Genomic DNA, 25,257 nt, shown 5'->3' with positions numbered 1-25,257 from the left:
CAAGAAAACCTAACTTCCTCATCTGTACCTGGATCATGAACTGGAGACAAGGAAAGGTGGGAAATGGAATGGGGGAGGTAGGCAAGGCCAGACTCCTGGGAATCTTCCCAAGAAGCCTAAACTTTATGGGCAATGGGAAGCCTTTAAAAGATTTCTAGCAGGAGAGAGGTTAGGCTTGAGCTTTAGACAGCTCATTCAAGCAGCTCTGTGGAAGATGGGTTTGAGGGAGTAAGGTTTGACTCATGGGGACCAGGTTCCAGAGCTACTGCAATCATCCATCTATAGGACAAGGGCCCAAACAGGTGTGGTACTGGTGGAAAAGAAGAACTTGATTCAAGAAGTATTTAGCAAGCCAATTTAACTTGGTAATGGACTGATATGGAGAAACAGGTGAAAGAGAGAGAAAATTTGACAATGACGCCTAGGTGATTGAACAATGGTGAGACTAGTTCTAAGAAAATGGCCAGAGGAGCAAGTTAAAGGGAAAGATGGAGTATTTAATTGTGGACAGTGTTGACCAAGAGATGCCTGTTGGATGTTCAAGTTGGTCTTCCCAGCAAGCATCTTAGATGTGAGACTTTGGACCTGTTCTGGCACCTCCCTAAGCCACAGGTTCCCCCAGAGGGAATGCAGCTACCTGGTACCTGTTCATGCATCATGGGCTGTCATGAGGATCAAAAGAGACAGAGTATTAAAGTCCTTTGCCCTGAGCTGCCCCAGACCTAGAAACAGAATCGGACTCAAGGACAAAGATGGGAGAGGGAGCATTGGAAGGCCTTGGCTTATGCACAGTATGGTAAAGACTGTGAACGCAGAGATCATTTGGAGGAAGACAGCAATGTAAGGACAAAACCCCAGGTAACACCAATATCTAAGTCTCAAAGAGAAATAATAGCCAGTAAGAATGACACAGTCATTCCTGGGTTTTGCTAGAGTGGTATCCATGCTAATTGAGAAGAGAAGGGGAGACACTGAGTCCCATTTCCAAATGGAAGCAAGCCAGGCCAGGAGACAGCTATGTGGCTCACCCTGTCAGAGTTGGGAAGGCTGAGTGTTTAGAGAGATCTGGGCCTTTTTCTAAAGGGAAGGTGTCAGGAAGGAGAGACTGAAGGTATGGGAAAGGGAACCCCTGACCCAGAGAGGACCCCAACAAGGCAGGCAGACAGCCAGGCCTTACCGCAACTCACCTCACCCCAAGCCTGCCTACAGCAGGAAAACAGGGCCACAAGGGGACATGCCACAGATGGGAGTGGGCGTTCATGCCATCAGCTTCAGTTTTCTTGGGACATGGATGCACTTGCCTACAGAGAATGATCTGGGTGCTGGGAAACAAGCTCTCTCTGATTATAATGGACTCTAACCTGAGCTCTTCCAAACAATGGCCTGAGGAGAAGACAAGTAAGGAATCAAGAGTCTGGCTAAGAGTACGAGGGGGTAGCTCCAGGAGAGTGGGGACAACACATTATTTATTCTGCCAATTCTCTTGGTCAGTTTCTTCCTTTTCATGTGAGCTTTGCTGAAGCAGAACCATCACTAAGTAATTTGACTTCAAAATTTTAATGGAAATAATATTAATGGAAAGACTCGTTTAATATCTTGACAGGAGCAATTTCAGAATCATTATTTTTCCTGTTTTAAAACAAAACCCTACATACACAGGTTCGATAGGATCAAGTCACAGCAGAAGTAGTCAGCAATGAGCCACAAGAAATTCGGGTCAGAGAGAACAAATGCACATCAGAATCATAGTGGAGCAGCTTCAGGAGTCCCTTATTTGTTTTGTCAGAACAGGATATTTAAGAGAAAGAAGCTTAATAGGCAGCTATCACTTCAAGGTCACAACCATGATCTGGTTTTTGCTCCCTGCTAGTGTCCTGTTCTCACCAAGGGCGGGCGGTCACTGATATACCCCTGACCTCTGCGTACCAGCAGATGATCGAAGTCTGTCAGGGTTTTCCTGTTTTGAACACCATCTCTTATCATCTAAACAAAAGTTAACATTTTATTTGGGGAACCTGGGATTCAGCTAGTCCTTTCACACACCTTTTAACTTCTTTAAATAACAAATAGAATAAAAATCATGCTGGCACATTCGCTCTAAACTACTCACACACACCCCACCCGAGGCTGAGGCTGTTCTTAAAAGGCTTCTCTCTCTCTCTCTCTCTCTCTCTCTCTCTCTCTCACACACACACACACACACACACACACACACAAAGTGTTAATGTCTTATCTGAGATAGGAATGTTTTAAAGACAAAATCTTTTAGCAAAAGCGGATGACAATGTTTAAATCCTGAATCAGACTCAAGCCATGACAACAATGAGGCATTTCTTCATTCTACGAATGTTTCCTTAAATCCCTATCTCAGGCAGGGCACTTGGCCAGGCACTGGGGGGGCGGGCTGAGGGTCCCTGAGAAAGGTGTTCACATAGTGATACCGTCGGACTCAAAGTAGCAGGTCAGGTGGAAGCGAGGGCAGACACCCACGAACACATACTCATTCACCCGCAGACATTTGTAACAGTGTTGCCCTAGCAAATCAATACAACCACAACCCAAGTACCGGATGTGCATGACAAGACTGCGAGGAGCCCCAGCAGGGAGGCTCAAAAACAATATATTTTCTGCACAGCCAAAGAGCTATGGCTTCTGAATACCCAAAACCAAGGCTGTGCTAAAATATCAGTGCACATACTGTTGGGCGTTACTATGGAGCGAATGAAACTTCTGTTCTGAAAAATTAAATGTATATGTTTCAGAAATCTCAAAATCAACTGTGAAAGATCCAGGACCCAAAACAAGTAGCCAGTCAACAGCTAAAACTGGACAAAAATCACCTTCAAAATGAGTCAGTGCAGCAGAGGGGGACTTCATATTTTTCTGCAAACCAAATCAAAATCGTCGGTGCCCTTGATTTCATCCATAAATCCCAAAATTCAAATGATGCACTTTTAAATTATAGTTTCCCTCCTTGAAAGCATGCAAGAACAATTTACATCTAATGACTAGCATTATATGTTCAAACTTAAATCAAGGAAACATCTTTTAATGCCAACTGAAAGAGGCTATTTACCATCATTTCCCTTAACTGCAGTAATAAAAGTGCTCACTTCAGTTTTTGAAAGGGCTCCTTCACTCCTTTACAACTTCCTCCTGATTTGTTATTCACACTAACTCAGAATCTTCTATCTGTCCAATATCAAATGAGCAAACCAACAAACTCAATTTCAAGGCTTTTCACAAACTTCAGCCAACACTGTAGCTAAAGTATTTCTAGCTTCATTTCCCCCATGTTCCTCATAAGATCTTTCACAGTGGACATATGTACAAAATTTACTACAAATTCCTAGGATTCCAGGGTGGAGAAACCATCTCCTCTTCCACCAGGAACCATCCTATTAATTTACACTCCAGAATCTTAAATAAGAAGCAAGAACAGTAAGAAGGGTGAACTTAGGGGCACCTGAGTGGCTCAGTGGGTTAAGCATCTGCCTTTAGCTCAGGTCATAACCTCAGAGTCCTGGGACTGAGCCCCTGCTTAGTGGGGAATCTGCTTCTCTCTCTCCCTCTGCTGCTCCCCCAGCTTGTGCGTACACACACACACACACTCTCTCTCTCTCTCTCTCTCTGTCAAATAAATAAAATCTTTAAGAAAAAAGAAGAAAAAAAAAGACTAGACTCAAAATTCACTTCTAAATTCTCAAAAATCTAAATATTGAACTCAAATTTCTCTAAAATTAAAAACTCTAAAATTTCTATGTAAATCAGTGTCTTACTGTTTTCAGAGTTAATTTCAGAAAAAGCTGGGACCATGACTTCATATGTAAGCACTGGTGGGAGTGGCAGTTATGGGGACATGGATGATAATTTTCTGTTAGTACTATGTGTCACGTGCTGTGCTCTATAGCTTACCTAAGTCCTCACCATATTCTCACATAAGCCTGGAAGGCAGCTACTATGTTATGATGAGAAACCTGGGGCTCGGAGAGCTTCAATGGCCCCTGCTAATGAGAGACAGAACTAAGTGCTGAACCCCAACCTGGCTGACACCCAATCATCACACTATGATGCACTGATAATTATGGTAGTTGTCCAATAAATATTCCTCAAAGCCTATACTTTGTACTATTACTCTATAATTGTAGATTCTGCATCCTAATTTATGTGGCTTAGACAAATAGTAATGCTTTTTTTTACATTAAACACAGACCAAATGGATATTGGATGGGAGGTCAGAAATGTTCCAGAGGCCAAGGAGATGCCAAAATAGACATCATTCAAAATTCCTCAGATAAGCAAAATTCTCCAGAGTTAATTCACAAAATTAGTCAATAAATAGGCTTTCAGTAGTTAAGAACCAACTGTATCTAGTTATTCAGACATTTTGAGATTTTAGTTCTTTTATGATCTCTGGCACCACGTTTATAAATTCTCATCCACAAGTTTATAGTTTTGTAAAAATAAAATAAAAACACCTAGAGGCCTTATCAATTATATCATCACAGTATAATTATCCTATCCTTCAAATAATTGAAACTTTCCATTAGTATGTAGGAGTCTACAGAAAACATATCATTCAATAATTCAAAAATGTGGAATTATCAGAATCTTAGTTTTCTTTCTCCTTTAGAAAATATGTTGCTGCAAAATGTAGAATAAGTGTATGATTGTGTGTCACCTGAGGAACACCATGACTATACCCTACCCTATCCCCAGAAAACTTAAATCATTACCCCTCACTGTCTCAAATACAACCATCTGAATGTCTTTCTTTGGCCAATATGGTTATTTTCAGAAAGCTCTTGTTAAAATATGAATATCTTTGGGAAATTAAAAATAACTAAAGCTACAAAAAAATTTTTTTGTAAGTAACCAAAGCTACCATCTCTTGAGGGGCAACTTTGTGCTGGGCACTTTTGATGTATTACATCTCATCTTCACACCAATCCTAAAGGTAGCTAACATTAGCACCATTTTCCAGAAGAGAAAATTGTTGGAGATGGAGGACTTGCTCACTATAGCAGAGCCAGAGTAATGCACTTAACTGGTAACACCAAGCCTACCCTCTTTCCATTACCTTCTTTTTGTTCTTCCACACGTCAAATTTGTTTCTACCTTTGGGCCTTCATCTTAGCCAGTTCCTCTGCCCAGGATTCTCTTTCTCTAAAGTTCATATAGCTGGGTGCTTATCACTCAGGTCACAACCAAAATGTCCCCTTTCCATGAGTCTATCTCTGTCCATTCCAGGTAAAGCAGTCACCTTATCACTATCCACCACATCACCCTGTTTTAGTTCTCCTAACCACCATTTATTATTTTCATAATCACCTATTTGCCTGTTTATTATCCACCTCTCCACACTAGGGTGGAAGCTCTGTGAGGGCCAAGATTCCGTGTGTTCTCTGTCCTATCTATAACATTTAGAATAGAGCTGGGTACAACACAGCAGGCATTCAGTAAAGATCTATGAATGGTGAAATGGCTTTTCTGATGCCTCCACTGCACAGTGATGGTGTCAGAGAAGAATCTGGATTCAAGTCCACAGAGCTGGATTTTAACTTCACTTCTAGCCAGCTAGGGGGCTGCTCTCTGGACAACCTCCACTCAACTCAATTTTTACCATCATCAGGTAGTTTCCCATGGCGTCAGTGAGAGGGGCTGAAACTCAAGAGAAGATAGGAGAATCTTGTTGGGTCAAAGGGACCCAGAGCATAGGAGACCAGGGGTCACGAGACAAGAGGAACAGACAAGCATCACTGATTCCATCGTCTTATCTTGAACTAACACAATGGTTCACCATAATGCCCAGTATAGCTCAAAAAGACGGTAAATGTTTTAAGTATACAGCTAAATCCTATCTCTTTTTACAGGCAAAAAGTTGATATTAACAAAAGATACAAGCCAAAGTCAAACTGTCCCAGTTTTTTAGTTTTTTTTTTTTAACTTTTCATCTACTGCAAACCTCAAAGAAACCTCTTCAAAAATAGAGGCTTTTGAAAATACCTAAATAACACAACCAAATAAGTCTTAAAATGGGTCATCATCTAGTATACTTCACCAGGAGCCAGAAGTGAGAATACATTTTTTAAGCAAGTATTTTTCTCTATAATTTATAGCTCTTTTTTTCAACTAGTTAATTGTCTGCTATAATTAGTTGAAACGAAAATGCCCTCAAATACAAGGGAAAATATTAGAATCAGGCCCTGGGAATTAGAAATTAATGAAAGTCTTATTCTTTTTATACCTTTCAACTGGGGTTTCTTAACCTGAAGCTCTGTGTCCACCATCGGGCTTTGGGAGCCACTAATCTGCTGACAATGACCCCAACACATTGTCGATATGCACATATATGCATTTTTCTAGAAACAGGGTTCATAGCTTTCATCATCACTAAAAGGATTCAGGGCTCAAAAACAGTTTCAGAAGCACTGCTTCCGCTAAGAATCTGTTCTGAACTCTTCCATACTATAATAGAACAACAATAAAATATGATAAAGCACTTAAAAGGTCTGCAGCTCACAAATTAATAAATGTATTCTACTTGGGGAATTATGCTAATATACTTAAGACCTTTGTGTACTCTTCCAAAAATAATTTCAGAGCTTAAAACAAAACTGAGCATCAGCAGAATAGTCTCCAGAAGATATTTCAGAAGAGAGCAAAACTTTCATTGTCCAATGGAACCAGATCTAGAACCACATAACTCTGATTCTGGAAGTGGCCATGGAGAGGGGCCCTGAGACATCACAGACTAGAATACCAAAGCCTCATGTAAGGACAGAGGCACATCATCATATCTAAGTACCATGAGAAAGATATAGAAACAGTGCTGTGCAAGTACAAGGGATAAATATGACTTAGAAATGAAAATGCAGCTTTGGGGTTTTAGTTTAAGCACTTAAAGAACAGGGGAGTAGATCTAAAACATGCTCGCACAGGCCCCGTCTGATTTATTTTATTAATTATAAGGGGCTCATGTTAGTATCCTCTGGCAAATTTCTTAAATTTTTTGTTTGTTTACTTAACCAGAAGCACAAACTAAACATTTGAAGCATTCCTCTCCCTATAAGGTGCAAGGGCAAAGCTTATATAAAACTGAACAAATGCTCCAAAAGACAGCACTTAATAAAAGCACTGCTGATGAGTCCTCTATTAAGTGGTCCTTCTACGAAAAACTCCTATGTGCTTTGATAATCACTGCTGTATATATCAAAATACATCAAAATAAAAAGCTTGATAAAAATCTCTCTGGATAATACCATGATTCCCAACAAAAATCTCCCATCTCATAAAGTTCTTTGACATAGCACTTAAACACTACAATAGCCAATACCCTTGGGCTCATTCCTCCATCTAATTAAAACGTCTGTTCTACAAGTGATTTATAGTATTTGTCATCACCTAAGGTGAATATATAGACTGGTGGCTACAGACATGTTGTGACTACAAAGCATTAATTACCATGTTAGTAAGAATGGCTTCTAGCTAAAGCTCAAACAGTGGGATTCTCAGTCTCTCTCTGACAACAAGTAGCAGGGATGTAAGTTATAACCATCCCATAGGACAAGGAGCCCATTACTGTAAATCAAGAAATATAGCTGATGTGGCTTGAAATGAGGACCCACTATAATTACTTAAGGCTGATTCTAAACCAAGGAAATAACACCAACATCACTATCAGCACTAAAAGCCATTAAGACGTGAGCTAAACCTTCTTCAAGTCCGAGCAATTTAGATTTGGACCAATTCTTAGGAGTTACTAACTTTAACAAGACAATTCAGCTTGACTGCTTAAAACCAAACCAATCAAAAAAACAAAAAACAAAAACAAAAAACCACCAATCACTCCAAAAGAAATGATGCAACTGCCTAACATAAGAAAGCAGAGGCTGTATAGGCAGAAGGGTCCTTAGAGATATTCTAGTGTAACCCCTTCATGATCTAAACCAGGAAAATGAGACCCTGACACACAGAGGCTTGCCTAAGGTCACAGCTGATAGACAGCAAAGCCACAACCAGAAACCAGCTCTCCTGACTCTCATTATAGCACAGCACTTATATATATTGCTGAAAATTGTATAATGAAATACAAGAGATTCTTTTTTTATTGGGAAGTTAATCTAATACTGATTTGTAGTCAAAATTAACTTCTCATAGGGGCACCTGGCTGGCTCAGTCAGAAGAACGTTTGACTCTTGATCTCAGGGTTGTGAGTTCAAGCTTCATACTGGGTGTAGAGATTACTTAAATACTTTTTTTATAAAGTTAACTCCTCATATATTTACTAATAAACCAGCTTCCTCTAAAATTTTAGGACACGGGACACCTGGGTGGCTCAGTGATTGAGTGTCTGCCTTTGGCTCAGGGCATTTCCTGGGATCTGGGATCTCACATCAGGCTCCCTGTGAGAAGTCTGCTTCTCCCTCTGCCTATGTCTCTACCTATCTCTCTCTCTGTGTCTCTCGTGAATAAATAAATCTTTAAAAAAATAAATTTTTAGGACACAAATATACATGTAAATAAATACCTAAATAAATATATATCTAATTTAATGTATTTCTGAATAAATTATTACATATCTAAATAAATCTAAGTAAATATACCTATATCTTCATGTTAGAAGTGCAAGTGTCATACATTATGTGAGCTAAGGCAATAGTAATGCTTTGGCTGTAGCTTTCGATTCCACATCCTTAAACTACAGTAGATGTCAAAAACTCAAAAACCTCCAGAACCAAGTAGGTAATGAGTAAAGACAGCCAGTTTGTTACAGGGAGTGGTGGGGCCGGGCTAACAGGAGTACCATAGAAATAAATACGGTCAGATTCAACATGAAAAACATCTCTGTCAAATGAATTCATCTGCAGGCTGTCCATGGGCCTAAGACCTGCCAGGTTTTTTGTTGTTGTTCTGAACTAGATAATCCTCCTGCTTCAACATCTATGATTCTTTTATGATCTGTATAAAGCTTAAGGTATTTACTGGTTCAAACAGGGTGTTACTGTGTTCTGCCTTTGGGAGTCAAATGTTCTTTCAGGTCAGGTCATCTGTTCATAGACATCATAACTTAGTCACTTTCCAAAGATGGAAACACTTCTAATGGGTCAGGAACATTCACCTTTCAAAAGGGCACCTGTGATGTCTCCCTGGGAAAGCATTACCAGGTCAAAAATCTCTTTTCTTCTTTTGAGGAATGATATATCACAGTCGTTTATTAAAGCAGGCCTGTGGCTCTCTATACTAGGGCTTTAAAAATCAGCTATTTTCCCTCCAGAAAAATGTTTCCAATCTCCTCCAACCAGGTGCTCAAAGCATCTTAGTACTTCTTTCCTGTAATTTCCTGGTTGCTGGTTTTCTCCTCCAATCTCCTTCCCTCCATGAAACTCCAGGGCCTATGAAGGAAGAGGCTATGTCTGTCTTATTCACTTGCCTCTCCAGGGTAGATAGAGCACAGTGCCAGTACATAGGATATGTTCAATGGTGGATGAGGGTTCACCTAGGGCTTGGCATTTCATGCAGACACATTTTTTACAGACACATGTAATTGTGTTAGAGTAGCTACTCCAGGAGCAGAAGAGATATAAATCCTAGTTAATCATCCATACTATTACACACTGAACTCCCTCTAACCAATATCACATACTTTCATGAGAGCCCAATCCCATATATCCACTCTTTCAGGAGGAGGGTTGAGGCAGGTGGGCAATGGAGATCTCAGGATACTGAGGGAATACTACAGAGGAGGATCCAGACTTGGGATGTCAGGAAAAGTTTTCTGGGCAAGTGATGTCTATAATGAGACCTGAGGCACGGAGGTGGCCCTCGAGGATGAAAGATGTGACTGGAACAGAGTTGGGTTGAGGAGAGTTGAGCAATAGGCTCAAGAGGAAACCAGGATCCAGATCATGGAGAACTTTCTATACCATCTTAAAGATGTGTGCTTTTTCCAAGAGTAAGGGGAAACAACTGAAGGTATTAAGGAATGACTATCAGCTTGGCAACTGAGAAAACTGATTTTGGATACAGCAATGTTAACAGTGGAAAAGAGTGCTCAAGGCACTGAGTTCCTACTCAGGCCTCAATTTAATCATATTCTAATAAGACAGAGATAAGCAGTTAACACAAAAGCAGAACCTGATCTATTCAGGTTCTCGTCCTTCTATTTCAAAAAAACAGAAAAGAGACTGCAGATGGTTAAGCATCTAACTCTTGATTTCGGCTCAGGTGGTGATCAAGGGGTTGGGAGATGGAACCCACTGTAGGCTCCACACTCAGTAGAGACTCTGCTTGAGATTCTCTTTCCGTCCCCCTTGCCCCTCCCCTCACCACGCACCTTTTCTCTCTTTAAAATAAATAAATCCAAGAAAAAAAGAGAGACTGCAAGAAATCCAAGGCACTTCTCTTATTCTAAGTAAATGCTACCTTTCTCATAAAAATGTGCTGTACTTTTATTATCGTAACTAATCATCATTCTGAACACCTGCTAGATACCAAAAGTGTTACATAAGATGAAATGATTCACAGTCTGCCCACCAACCTCATTACCTCTCCAAGGTTGAATGCTTATGTCTTGCCTCGGCCCCAAATTTAACATGCTGGGCTCACAAATTACCAGTGAAAGAAATTACAACCTATTAGCAGGCTTAAAAATCACAGTCCTTTAAGCGGAAGCAAAAACAAGGAATTTTTTCATCCACAGAGTTTTCAATCCATTATCATACTCCAAGGACATAAAAATCCAGCCCAATCTATCAAATACATATTGATACATCATTAATTGATTTTAAAAAGGCACACTGTAATAACTGGTCACTCCCCAATGATTTCTTTTAGAAAGATGAATTAAATGTTTACAGAGGTTCCCAAAGTACTTACACTCTACTTGCTCCAAAATCACATTTAAGAATTTTTTTTTTTTTTTTTTTTTTTTTTTTTACAAATATTTAGTGCCTACCCATACTGGACATGACTTCAGATGGTAGGATTAGAACCATAAATAAGAGAGGAGGAGCCTCTGCTCTCATGGTGTTTATACTTGAAAGGAGGAAGGTATAAGTAAATTGACAAAATGATCTCAGAGAATGATGAGAGCAATGAAGTTTGACAAGATAATAACATGGTCAGGAAAACGCTCTCTGTAGGGGGGGGATCTTCTGAGCCACAACCTGCGTAATGAGAAACAGCCAGCCCCACTACAGCAAAATTCTGACAATGAAACTGAAGACACAGGATCTCCAATCCAATTCCTATACCACTGGAATAAACCTCCCTAGAGATGCTAAAATATGTCTTTCCCTTCAACACTGTCAGTCAATGTTGGACACTCCTGGCCATTTGGCTCAGAAAGAAAGAAATGTTAGAATAAATAATCACACTGCAAAGTACAAAAGACAATGGAACTCTAGATAATGAATCTGGAAGAATTTAAATGGCTATCAATTCATGCATCTGGGTCCAGGAATCAGGAAAAAAGGCAATTGACAATTGTCCGGTGGTAACCTGTCTGCTTCACCTGACAAGACTATCAAAAAGGTACCTCACTGAGAAGTTCAGAGAAAGCAGTCTTCCAATGCTGCAGGGAACATAATGTCTTCAGGAGGGGTGAAGGAGGAAAACAGCCTGAGATCCCGCCAAACAGGTCCTTCCTTCCTGAAGGGGTGCCAAGGTCTTTCCATGACGCAGCCTCCAGCTCCTCCTGCCTCCCCCCATTTCCCCATGTTCTGCATTAAGTTTAGAAGTTGGTCCCCATTTGGACATATAGCAAATAAAAAGAAAATACATGAAAGAAGGAAAGTTTTAATGTGGGCATATTTTCGGTTTTCAGAAATCCAAGAAATTATGCAAAATCAACCAGTTCTAGAAGAAACAGAAAGAGAAATCTACAGTGACAATTTAGAAAATGAGACTGTCCCAAAAATCAAAAACTATAATGAATTTTTTTATGGTCTTACTCTGATAAATATTTTCTATCCTAAAGAGCTAGTGTAGTTTTCAAGAGTCAGCCTTGGCTTAAACCTAATTCAGTCATTCACTTAACATCTTCTTTGGTAAATTCCTCACTGTTCTTTCCCCTACAGCTTTATTAACATATAACTGTCATACAATAACATGCACATACTTAAAGTGTACTATTTGATAGCTTGGGTGTAAGTAGGTAACTCTGAAACCATCACCACAATCAAAATAATAAATATAGTCATCTCCCTCAAAAGCTTCCTTGTGCTTCCTTTGTAATCCATTCCCTCCCACACCTCCATCTTCCATTCCCAAGCAACCACTGGTCTGCTTCCAATCACTACAAACTCGTTTTCATTTTCTAGAATTCTGCATAAATGTTATCATATGGTATGCACTCCTATTTGTCTGGCATCTTTCACTCAATATAAATTATGTTGAGATTTGTCCATGTTGTTGCACATACGAATACTTCATCACTTTTTATTAGTATTAAGTAGTATTCTATTGTATGGGTACACAATTCATTAATCACTCATCTGTTCAACAGACACATGAAAAGATGCTAACATCACTAATCATGAGGTAAATGCAAATCAAAACCACAATGAGGCATCTATCACCTTACACCAGTCAGAATGTTTATTATCAAAAAGACAAGAAATAACAAGTATTGAGGGTGTGAAGAAAAGGTACCCTCATACACTGATGTGGGAATATAAATTGGTGCAGCCACTGTGGGAAACAGTATGGAGGTTCCATAAAGAATTAAAAAGAGAAATACCATACAATCCAGTAATTCCACCACTGAGTGAGTACCCCCCAAAATGAAAATGCAAAAAGATACAGGCACTCCTATGTTCACTGCAGCATTATTTACAATAGCCAAGATATGGAAGCAACCTAAGAGTCCACTGATAAAGAAGTGGTGTGTAAACACACACACACAATGGAATATCTTGCCATTTGCAATAACATAGATAGACCTAGAGGATATTATGCTAAGTGAAATAAGTCAGACCAAGAAAAATACCATATGATTTCACTTATATATGCAATCAAAAAACAAAACAACAAACATACAAACAAAACTAGACTCCTAAATATAGAGAACTGGTGGTTGCCAGAAGGGAGGGGGCTGCGGGGATGGGCAAAATAGGTGAAGAGAATTAAGGGTACAAACTTCTAGTTATAAAATAAAGTCATGGGGATGAAAAGTACAGCATAGAGAGTATAATAATATTATCATATGATGACAGATGGTAAGTGTACTTAATGTGGTGAACATTACATAATGTACAGAATTATAAAATCACTATGTTGTAACCTGAAACTAATATAACATTGTATGTCAACTATATTTCAATAAAATTTTTTTTAATTCAACTGTTGACCAACATTTGAGTAGTTTCTAGTTTTATTACAAATAAAGCAGCTATGAACATCCATATCTAAGTCTTTGTACAAAAGAGTTTCATTTCTGTTGGTAAATACTTAAGGGTAACTAGTTCACATGATGGGTATATGTTTAACATTCCAAGAAACTATCAAACTGTTCTCCAATGTGACTATACCATGTTATATTCCTCACAGTGGTGTATGAGAGTTCCAGTTGCTCCATTTCCTCACTAACATTTGATATGGTTGATCTTTTTAATTTAGCCTTTCCAGCGAATTTTTGTTTTAATTTGCATTTCCTTGATGACTAATGATTTTGAGCATCTTTTCATGAGCTATTTTCCATTGAAAATATACAAATCTGGTCCTATTTTTAAATCTGGTATTATTCTCAAATTAAGAGGTTTTTTAATAAGTTCATGTTACAAGCCTGTTGTCTGACTTAATGTTGAGAATATTTCCTCCCAATCTATGACTTGATTTTTCATTTTCTTAAGTCTTTTGAAGAGAAACAATTCCTTTAATAAAGTTTGATTTTTTAATAGTTGGTGCTTTCTGTGTCCTATCTAAATAATATTTGCTGAACCCAATGTCACTACCGTTTTCTTCTGTGTTCTTACATAAGTTTTACAGTTAAACTTGTCTGCTGAGATCTATGATCTATTTTAGGCTAGTTTTTGTGTATGTTTTAAGGGTCAATGCTCATATTTCTGCATTTCGCTATTTAATTGTTCAAGTACTACTTCTGAAAAGATTATTTCCCCATCAAGTTGCCTTTGCCTTGGTATCTCTGTCAAAAAAAAAAAATCACCCAGTCACATACATATAGATCTATTTCTAGATTCTCTTCCATTCCACTGATCTAAAGAACTCTCTTTACTGCAATATCACATTATCTTGACTATGGTAGCATTTTTAAAAGTCTTAAAATCAGAGAGTGTATGTCTTTCAATTTGTTCTTTTTCAAAATTACTATTAAATAAGTCTAGTCTTTTCCATGTCCTATATAACTTTTTGGAATCGGTTTGTCAATTTCTACAACAAAGTTTGTTGAGATTTTGAGTAGGATTGCAATAAATCTATTGAACAATTGGGGTCTTAACAATATTGAATCTTCCCATTCATGAATACAATATCTCTCTCCATTTATTTATTTCAGAAATATTTTGTCATTTTTCAGTGAACAAGTTTTGCATATCTTTAATCAAATTTACACTATTTCAGATATTTTTATGCTCTTATAAATGGTATTTTTTTCCTACTTCAGTCCACTATTAGTACATAGAAATACAATTGACTTTTGTATATTAGTTTAGATCCTGCAACCTAGTGAAATTCACTTGTTGGATCTAGTAGCCCTTTTATAAATGTCTTAGAATTTTCTACAATCATACAGAAGTAAAATACATGGCCAATCTGTGATGCTTATGCAGAACTGTTTAAGAACACCTCTTAAAAGAGGTTTTTAAGAATTCTTGGAAAGATTCATTCACCATAGTGTGACTTCAGTGAGTGGAGCTTATATTTACTCAGTAATACTGTCTGCAAACACAATTTTACTTCTTCCTTTGTAATCTTTATGTATTTTTTAAACTGCCTAAAGCACTGAATGGGACCTCCAACACACTGTTGAATAGAAGTGACAAAACAGACATCCTTGCCACTTCTGATCTTAGGGGAGTATCATTCATTTTTTCACCATTAAGATGCTCCCTATAGGTTTTTCACAGATGTCTTTCATTAGGCTGAGTAAGTTCCATTCTATTACTAATTTGTTGAGGGTTTTTATCATAAATGGATATTTAATTTTGTCAAATACTTTTTCTATACTTATATGATCATACTAATTTCTTTTATTCTATTAATATGAAGAATTGCACTGATTGATTTTTAAATGTTTAACCAATCTTGCATCCTGGTTATAAACCCCATTTGGTCATAATGTACTCCCCACCTGCTATCTTGGTGAATTAAAATTTGCTAAAATTTAAGAATTTTTCTATCTATGTTCACAAGGGGCATTGGTCTATAGTTTTATTTTCTTGTAATGTTTTCATCAGGTTTTGGCATATTGTCATGGAATGAGTTGGGATGTGTTTCCTTCTCTATTTTCTGTAATAGGTCGTATAGAGTTGGTTGGCACTATTTATTTCTTAAATATATTTATGACAGAATTCCGGTAAATCCATCTTGAGACTTCAAGTCTCCATTGTGGAAAGTTATTAACGACAAATTTAAATACTTAATAAAGCTATTAAAATTATTTGAATAAGTATAGGTAGTTCGTATCTTTCAAGAAATTTATTTCATCTAAATTGTGGAATTGAGGGGGCCGGCTGACGGTAATAGGGCTGAGCGGCTGTTCACAGAGCGAGTGAAGATGAATGCCAGAGGACTTGGATCTCAGCTGAAGGACAGTATTCCAGTTACTGAACTTTCAGCAAGTGGACCTTTTGAACAGCATGATCTTCTTCGAAAAGGTCTCCCTTGTGTGAAAAAAGAACTTCTGCCCAGTCATCCTCCTGAATTGTCAGAAAAAAATTTCCAGCTCAACCAAGATAAAATGAATTTTTCTACACTAAGAAACATCCAGGGTCTGTTTGCTCCACTAAAATTACAAATGGAATTCAAGGCAGTGCAGCATGTTCAGTGTCTTCCATTTCTTCCAAGCTCAAACCTTTCAATGGATATTTTAAGGGGTAATGATGAGACTACTGGATTTGAAGATATTCTTAATGACCCGTCACAAAGTGAACTAATGGGAGAACCACACTTAATGGTGAAATATAAACTCGGTTTACTGTAATCTGTTGTGCTGTTCATGAAAATAGAGGGGCTGCATGTTGTTTATAGTTGTCTTTTTACTATAATTTGATGTATACAACATTAAAAGTACTGACACATGAAATAAATTGTGGAATTGACATTGAATTATTCATAATATTCTCTTTTTAACATCTGTAGGATCAATAATCATGTTCTCTCTTTCCTAATACTGGTAATTTTGCCTTCTTTTTTTGATCATTCTAGCTTGAGGTTCATTAATTCTATTGTTTTCTCCACCTCCCCCAAGAGAACCAGCTTTTCATTGATGTTTCTCTATTGTTTCTCTTTTCCACATCACGGACTTCCTTCTTTACCATTTCCTTCTTTGCTTATAGCTCAACTTGCTCTTCCTTTTAGTTTCAGGTGGAAACTTAGGTCTTTGAGATCTTTTTCTGATTTAACTGTTTCATGCTGTGAATTACTATTTAAGAACTTCTTTAGCTGTAGCCCACCCACCTCCTTGGGTTTTTATGTAGATTTAACTAAATATATATAGTCAATCAGGAAAGAAATATTTAACTGCCTAGTCCATATCAGAGAGTGAGCTTGGTATCAGGAATATACCACATTAAACTAAGTCCCTTTTCTAATCAAGCTTAGAAGGTAATACTGAAAAAAATGGTACAAAAATCAAAGTTGTTATCTTTTTGATACTTAGAAAGTACGTTAAGCCAGAAGGCATTAACTTTTATTCTAATGATAAATATATTTTTGGTTTTTTGTCTCTCATGAACTAGCAAAAAGTCACTAGGTTTTTTTTTAAGTTCAGCGATTTATAATTCCAATTGCACCACATCAATTTATTGTGAAGTAAAATCAAATATTCCACTGGTAAATGTCTGAATATACTATACACTTCAAAATACTAAAAAGTATTTCTGTAATTCTAAACGTGAAAACCACTTTTAGATCTATAAAGAATCATTTTTAAAGCAAGCATTCTATACACTTTCAATATTTTCCTAACAAGACTTTTCTTAAAAATTAATGAAATACTCTACTCAATCTATCCTATCCTCAGTTTCAAATTACCCAAAACTTCAAAATACCCAGAACTTTTTACAAAAAACTCTGCTCCTCCCCCCAATCAAATATAAATGAATGGCAAATCACCGGTTTCAAGGTATTTTAAATGCTGATCTAGCCTACCAAATGTTCGCTTTTTCAAAAACATCAACATGTATTATTTAAACATCTCAGTATAATTAATTTGGACAATTGTAGATATAGATATTTAATATACATTTAAATCTTTGTTCATCCAGTGAAACCATAAGCAGCTCTACACACCTCCACCAAGTCAGGTTATCTGGATCTTCCTACAGTATACTTTCAGTCCTAATCTCTTGGTCTTCATTTAGGCCACAGGTTTTCAACTTTGCCTGCACATTTGGAATCACCTGGGAGCTAGAAAGTACTGACATTAGGGTCCCACAGCCAGAGACTCTTAGTTTTTAAAAGTAGAGATTTTAAAAAGCCGCCCCCCCCGTGCCCCGCCCCCAACCATGTGATTCAATGGTGCAGACCAAGGGTAAGAAGGACCAGTCTAGGTTATCTCCAGGAAGTCACGCTTTTAATAGCCACTGGCCATTCTGTACCACCATACTCAGAACTTCTGTTGCCTCCGAGTTTTCCCCACCTAACTCCTAATCAAACACTAATTCAGTACTTCTATTTGGATTCCTAGGCTCACCTCTATTTCTATTTAGAAATTCACAGGATAAAATATGTCTCTAGGGGCACCTAGGTGGCTCAGTCAGTTGGACGTCTGTCTTCAGCTCAGGTTATGATCCTGGAGTACCAGGATAGAGCCCCATATGGGGCTCCCTTCTCAGCAGGGAGTCTGCTTCTCCCTCTGGCCCTCACCCCGTTTGTGCTCTTGCTCGCTCTCAAATAAATAAAATCTTTTTTTTTTAAGATTTTATTTATTTATTCATGAGAGACACAGAGAGAGAGGGGCAGAGACACAGGCAGAGGGAGTCCGATGTGGGACTCGACTTTGGGTCTCCAGGATCACACCCTGGGCGGAAAGGCAGGCGCCAAACTGCTGAGCCACCAGGGCTGCCCAAAATCTTTTCTTTTTTTTTTTTTTTTTTAAGTCTCTATTTTAGCCATTCCTCTCCAATCCCAATCCACTTCTGAATTTCATTAAATTCAGCTGAAGAAAAATTAACTCAATAGAATTTGAAATGATTAAATAGTCATCATGTTTTCTACTTAAAAGATAGTTCTGCAAGCCATCTGTAATTTTACAGAATATATGGTAATATTACCAGTTCCTCAAAGTATACAATAAATATTGAAATAAGTGTTCATTAGTATCCACCTGATTCCACCACGTGTTAGTTTCAAATAGATTTTCAATACTGATTCACATTCTGGACTCAAAACCAACATCCTCCTACTTAAACCATTAAACTCCAGAGTCTGCAAACAGCCCACTCCACTTTGCCAAACCAGACCACTTCATTATAATTATCATTTCATCATGTAAAAGTGGAAAGGAGAACACCTGTATCACAAAGCCAGTACAGGGAATAAGGAGCGAAAGCATTTTAGCACCGAGTAGAGTGCTAATAGAAATTTTAATTCATTTGCAGAAATTTTGTCTCATGGGAACTATGTGAAAAGGAGAGGCAAGTAGGTAGTTGCGGGTAAGTACTTGTCAATACACAGAAACACCAGCAGATGAGATGGGGAGAACTGGGGGTGGTCCACGAACTGAGGAGTTCTGGAAGCTCCCAGACCAATAGTAGCACAAAGGCGCATGCAAGACACACCTCTCAGGCTGTGACAGAACTGAAGTTACTTACAAACACGTGTAAACCTCATCTCCTTGGAAAACTTTGCCAACGTGCGGACCCAGGAACTCAGATCCCTGCCAGTGTAGGTTATGTACCCAGGGGATGTAATGGATCTGCATGCTGAAACACGTGTGCACGTCTGAGCCGCTGAACCAACATGTATCCATAAACACTATGAATAATACTTGCGAGAATGTATGGCTTTCCCCTAAGAAGCGCTTTAAGGGCTTTGCCCAGAGCAAGCCACTTTCACACCACATCTCACTCGCCTTTCCTTTGTATGGATTACCCGCGTGCGGAGACTTGAGGCGCCTTATCCAAAGTCTGAGCGTAGGGGGGTGACCTCCTCCGCCCTGACTTCCCGTTAGCCCAAGCCGCCAGCCCCGAAGGGGACCGTGTCCCGGCCGGCTTCCTGGAGACGCACGCGAGCCCTCACACACCCACCGCGGTCGCGTCACCAGGGCCGGGGCCACCTGGGCGAGGACCAGAATCTGGACGGAGTTCCAATTCCTCCGCCGCGGAGCCCGGCTACGGGATGGGGAAGCGGGACCCAGGTGAGTTTTGAAAAGTGGAGGGGACACAGAGAGGCAAGCGGACACAAGCGAGAGCCACCGCGGCCACTCACCCAGCCCTCGAAGGTGTCCGAGGCGCCGGCCGTGCGCAGCAGCTCCTGGAACTGCAGGGTGCAGTTGGCCACGAAGTGGTCATAGCCCAGGGGCGTCTCGTGGAAGACGGCCAGCTCCAGGTGGCCGCCGTCGGTGACGTTGGCGCAGAACTCCTCATTATACGTGGGTTTGTTGGTCTTCTGCTTGGTGCTGGTCTGGCCCACGCGCACCTGGTCCACGCTCACCGTCAGGTAGGGGTCCAGCAGCTGGTAGCCCTTCTTGAAGAGCGAGTGGCGCAGGGACCAGCGGGTGGGCTGCAGCCCCACGGCCTCGCCGATGCGGACCCTCAAGTATCCATTGAACTTCATGCTGCCGGACGTCATGCCGGCGCCACCGGCCCAGCCCCGGGGGGCGCGCCGGCTCGCAGCGGGAGAGCCTGGAGCCCCTGCTCAAGCCAGCCCTCGCGGCAGCCGCCGGAGCGGACGCAGCTCCGGGGAAAAGCAGCGCCCAAGCCCCCCTCCACTGGTCATTCTGCCTCCCGCGCGGGACCGTCCCCTCCCCTCCTTCCCTCGCCCCCTCCCTCGCGAGGTGGAAAGGAGGGGAGCCCGGAGCCGAGCCCTCCGCGAGCCGGGGTGGCCCGACGGTCCCGGGGGCTCTCTCGGGCGGCTCGCGCCTCCTCCAGAGCCGGGAAGCTCCTCTCCCCGGAGAGCCGGAGCGACCCGTCCGGCTAGCTCCAGCCCCAGGCGTCTCCTGCCCCCGCCTCCTCCCGCTTCTCGTCCTGCCCCCGCCTCCGCGGGCTCACGCTCTCCCCCACTCGGCGAGCTTCAAACCAGGAAGCGGCAGCCGCCGCAGCCCCGGCAGGAGCCTCGCGCCGCCAGGCTCCAAGTTCAGCGGAGCGGGGCGCCGGAGTCCCGCGCCTGCCGGGCCCCGGGGGCGGGGCGCACGGGCGGCGGGGCGCGCGGCCGGGGAGCCTCTGGGCCGCCCGCTGGCCCGGCGCTGCGCGCGCTCCCGGCGCTCTGCGGGCCAGGGGCTCCCGCAGGTGGCGGCCGGAAAGCCAAGGGCTCGGGGCCTAGCCCAAGCCGGCACCTGAGGCCTGGGAGACAGGTCCGGGGGTGCTGGAAGGCGGAAGGAGGAGGAGCCGGAGCGGGGAACCCGCGCTCCACGAGTCTCGGGCACCCTCCTTACCACCGGGGGAGTGGGCGGGCGGCGCTGCCCGGCGGTCCGGGAGAGGCCCTGGCGCGGAGGGCGCGCGGCGGGCAGGTTCCTTTTCCTGATCTTAACAGGGAGGGCTCATCCCGCGCTCAGCTCGGAACCATCCTGTTTGTGCGCCTTTCCTGCAGAGAGTAATTACACGGTTGTTTTGTTGTTGTTGTTGTTGTTGTTCTAACAGGGTGGTAGTAATGATGGAAATCCTGTCCGCCTCCTTCCTGGGAGAGGTGTGTCTCGCTGCACAAAGAGCAGGAAAGGTCGGTTCTGAAGCAGACGTGGCCGAGATGTACTAAGTCTCTCTGCGGGGTGGTTCCCAGTCTACCCAGCCCTGCCCAGCAAGGGCAGATGTTCGCGCAAACACTGCCCCTGACACGTGCATGCCGAAGAAACCGCCTCTTCGAGGAACACTCCAGCTTGTGGCTGCGCTGCGAGTTAGAGCGGGCAGCCCTTTGTTCCCTCCTACCCGTGGCTCCGGGAGTGTTTGGGCCCTTGGGTGAACTCTTCCATCTACTGTGCTTGACCACAAAGCTTGCTCCTTGAGGGCCAGCACAACCAATTTGTCGCCCGTAACGCCTAGGCCGTTTTGAAGCTACTTAATTACATTCTGTCTGGCTGTTCTGGTTCCCCTGAGAGCAGGTCCGGTCTTCCTAGCCCCCTGCACTCAGGGCACGCTTTGGGGCTCTCAAACTGAGTAGCTTCTCAACCATTTCACTCCCTAGGAACGGAGGCACACAACAGAATGAAAACCAATAAGAACAATGGGCGGGCGGGGAAGGCCCTGTCTTAAAAACATCAAAACTTCTTTTAAGAGAACAAGGCAAGGATGCAGCACATCATCCTAACTTAGGCAGGGCTTATAAAGCAAGCTCCCAAACATCCAGGGAGCTCCCTTCAAGCCCTGGTGCTCCAGGGGAAGAGGTCAAGGTGACCGTTTGGGTCAACTTTGTCATTCTCTCTTCCAAAGAACAGGCTTCTAGCTTTAAGAACCACTGAAAGATTTGCTGCTGTTGGACTTTGGCACTAAAAAACGATAGTCCCCAAATGGTGGGCTGCTACACAGTTGCCCTGGGGTGGGGATGTGAGGGACACTAGATGCTCCATCTTTGTCCTTTCAGCACTACCTTAGGTACAGATGGGCAGTGGTGACAGAGCCAGGAGCAAGACAGTGGTGGTGCCTGCCCTCCTGGGGCTTATAGTCCCACAGCAAGGAAAAACAAGATCTGAATCACACACTTGGGGCGTGCAATGGAGGAAAAGCTCAGGGGCAATGGGACAATGGAACCATGGAACCTGGAAGGGGTGGTCAGGACAGGTCCCCTGAAGAAATAGCACAGCAAAAAGACCAGTTTATACAGGGTTTCCAAGGAAAAGGACAGTTTGACCTGTTTCATGAACAGGAAGGATTCCATGTGGCAAGAGCCAAAAAATAATAAAATAAAATAAAATAAAATAAAATAATAAAGTAAAATAAAATAAAATAATAAAATAAAATAAAATAAAATAGAAAAAGATATGTGGAAAGTGGCTAAAATTCACCTGAAAAGGTAGGTCAGGGTCCAAGACTAGTAAGTCATGGGTATGTCTTTGGACACGGTCTGTGGGCAGCTGAAAGCTACTGAAAGTTGTTAAGCAGGGACAGGATGAGATTTGTCTTTTAAAACCTCTGTCTGGGGAGTGCGCCTGGTGGCTTAGTGGGAAGAAGGTGCGACTCTTGATCTCAGGGTTGTGAGTTCAAGCCCCATCTTGGGTATAGAGATTATTTAAATAAATAAATCAACAAACTTAAAAAAAAACAAAACAAAAGCCTGTCTTTGGGGCCATGTGAAGAGTGGATTGGAAGGAGCAAGCATGGGTGTGAGGAAACCAGTTAGGAGGCTAATTCCAAAGTCCAAGGAGAGAAGATGGTGACCAGGACTCGGATGGTGGTGATGGAATTGGAGATAGATGTGAGAAGTATTTAGGAGGTAGGATGCTCAGGCCATTTCTCAGACCTAATGGAAGGAATGAGGAAGAGGAAGGTATCGAGGATGACTTGCAGGCATCCAGCTTAAGCAACTGTGTGGATTGGGGAGCCATTGGTGATTAGGAACCCCTAGAGAAGGAGCAGATATTTGGAGGGAGATGAACAGTTCAGTTTGAAAAATGTCAGTTTTGATATATCTTGATTCATTTGAGTTGCAATCTGAAGCGGGCACACAGCTATGTACTTGTGAAGCTCAGAGGTGCAGTCTCAGCAAAAGACTGAGAAGCCATTAATATATAGATAGCAATCAAAACCAGAATAGTGAATGACATCGTGATTATAGGGAAAAGATGGGAATAGAATGTAGCATAAGGAAAGAAGGGGACTTAGTATAGAGCCCTCCAGAAACCCCAACATGCATAGATGGAAGAGAGCAGGCAAGAGGGTTCTGAAGAGCAACAGGGTTATAAGAGAAAAACCAGAGGATTCAGTATCCAGGTGCTATGAAAACCAACCAAAGAGTTTTCAAACAAGAAGTAATTGGTTGGCTAGGCCAAATGATACTAAGGGATTGAGTAACAAGGATTAAGTCAGCCATGAAGAGATGACAGTGGACATCCTTGGTAATCTTTGAGCCATTTCTGTAGAGGGATGGGGGCTGAAGCCCATTTGGAGTATCTTGAGGTGAAAAATAAGAGTGAAGAGTGTACGTGTAGACACTCGTCCAAGAGGTTTGGCTGGAATGAGGAAGAGAGAGCTGAGGAGGAAGATGGGATCACCGGGTGGAGGGCTTTTCATTAAGGAGGATGCAACACAAGAGAGGAGAGAAATCGTACAGCTCTGAGACTGCAGGAGGGAATGCCATCTGAGACACAGGAAAAGAAATGACACTTAGTTTAAGAACAAGCAAACATGTTTGAGGCTTTCGCCTTCTCTCCGAAATTGCCTCTACAGTCAGGAGACATGGTCACCAGCAGCCCAAATGCCCAGATTTCCAGTTTTGTGAGCCTGGTGGAAAGAGGATTTCCTCCACCCACCTCCTTAAATCAGCCTGGGAAAGACCTTGAATGTCCCCAGCCTATGTCATGTGCCCTTTGGTGGCTCCTAGGGGGACACTAGACAGATAGTACACATCATGTAGTACAAAGCCTATGTGGGAAGTACTGTCTGCCAGTACGAAGCCTTCCCTGTGTCATAGCTTTTATTTGGAGCTGGTGTTGACTTTCCAGGAAGGCAGAGGACAAGAAGTCCCCTCTCTGTATACATCCTACCCCCCTGATTAGCAGCATGTAATGTAATGTAGTAACTTGCATATTTGTATTGACTGCTTTAAACTCAGTGTTATAGGATCCCTGGGTGGCTCAGTGGTTTAGTGCCTGCCTTTGGCCCAGGGCGTGATCCTGGGGTCCCAGGATCGAGTCCCACATCAGGCTCCCTGCATGGAGCCTGCTTCTCCCTCTGCCTGTCTCTCTCTGTCTCTCATGAATAAATAAATAAAATATTAAAAAAAATAAAAATAAATAAACTCAGTGTTATAGATCCTTTAATGCACTAGAGGTTTGTTTGGGGTTTTTTTTCCCTCTTTGTTGCTATTTTTTTTTTCAGCCACACTATAACTTTGGACTTCTTGTATACATTCCTTGCACATTATCTAAATGCTTTTTTGATTGATTGCTTGACTGAATTATTGTCATTTGTCTAATTTCTTAAGGAACATTTCACATTTTCATTCCACTTTAAAATAGAATTAGAGAATTTAGACAATAAAACAGCTAGGTCAAAAATTATCCCGTGTCATTATGAAATGGCACAACCTTTAGAGAACAGTTTGACAGTATACATACTTCAAACAAACCAGTTCTTTGCCTAAGGAGGTCTGGCAATAATAGAATGACTAAGTCAACTATAGAATAGCAACCTAATGGAATAGTTATTAAAATTACACATGATAAACAACATGGAAAAAAATAGTAAATAATATTTTTAGTGTAGAGTAAGAAATATAAATATGCTATGAAGTACCTAAAACATGTATACCAAATGATAAAGAAAGCAACACAAGTAACACAAGTCATACAGTGTTGGACTCACAAACTAATAATAAACATACTTATCTAAAAGGGCTCTGAAGATAAAGTAATTCATATGAAGTATTTGATACATTGCCAAGTACATGCTACATTTCAACTGTTACCTTGGCAGTCATATTATCATTTATTGAGCATCCACCAGCATTGTAACAAGCCACTTGACAAATATTATTTCATTTGATCTTTGTGACAACCAAACGAGGTTAAGTGTTATTATCTCTATTTTCCAGATAAGGAAACCGAGAGTCAGAAAGGTTAAATGAATTGGAACATAGTTTGTACATGGGAGAGCTGAGATTTGACCCATTTATTTAAACGCATGCCTAGGGCACCTGGGTGGTTCAGTCAGTTAATTGTTGACTCTTGATTTTGGCCCAGGTCATGATCTCAGGGTTGTGGGATCA

At 41.3% G+C, this 25,257-nt stretch overlaps 1 protein-coding gene and 1 pseudogene across 1 annotated transcript in view; one reads left to right on the top strand and one right to left on the bottom strand.

Annotated features, from left to right (window-relative positions):
• PRKCH (protein kinase C eta) overlaps positions 1–20,356 on the bottom strand; it is a 233,539-nt gene extending 213,183 nt beyond the window's left edge. Inside the window, exon 1 of the mRNA XM_038544885.1 lies at positions 19,612–20,356. Coding sequence (XP_038400813.1) covers positions 19,612–19,974 — 363 coding nt within the window. The 5' untranslated portion in view covers positions 19,975–20,356. The remainder of the gene's footprint in view (positions 1–19,611) is intronic.
• On the top strand, positions 15,691–16,177 carry LOC100684256 (annotated as a pseudogene).
• Positions 20,357–25,257: the final 4,901 nt, after the last annotated feature.

This window comes from Canis lupus, chromosome 8 (genome assembly GCF_011100685.1).
Source record: "Canis lupus familiaris isolate Mischka breed German Shepherd chromosome 8, alternate assembly UU_Cfam_GSD_1.0, whole genome shotgun sequence".
Classification (NCBI taxonomy): Eukaryota; Metazoa; Chordata; class Mammalia; order Carnivora; family Canidae; genus Canis; species Canis lupus.
Note: the sequence above shows the minus strand (reverse complement) of the source record. Positions and strands in the feature narration are given on the sequence as shown.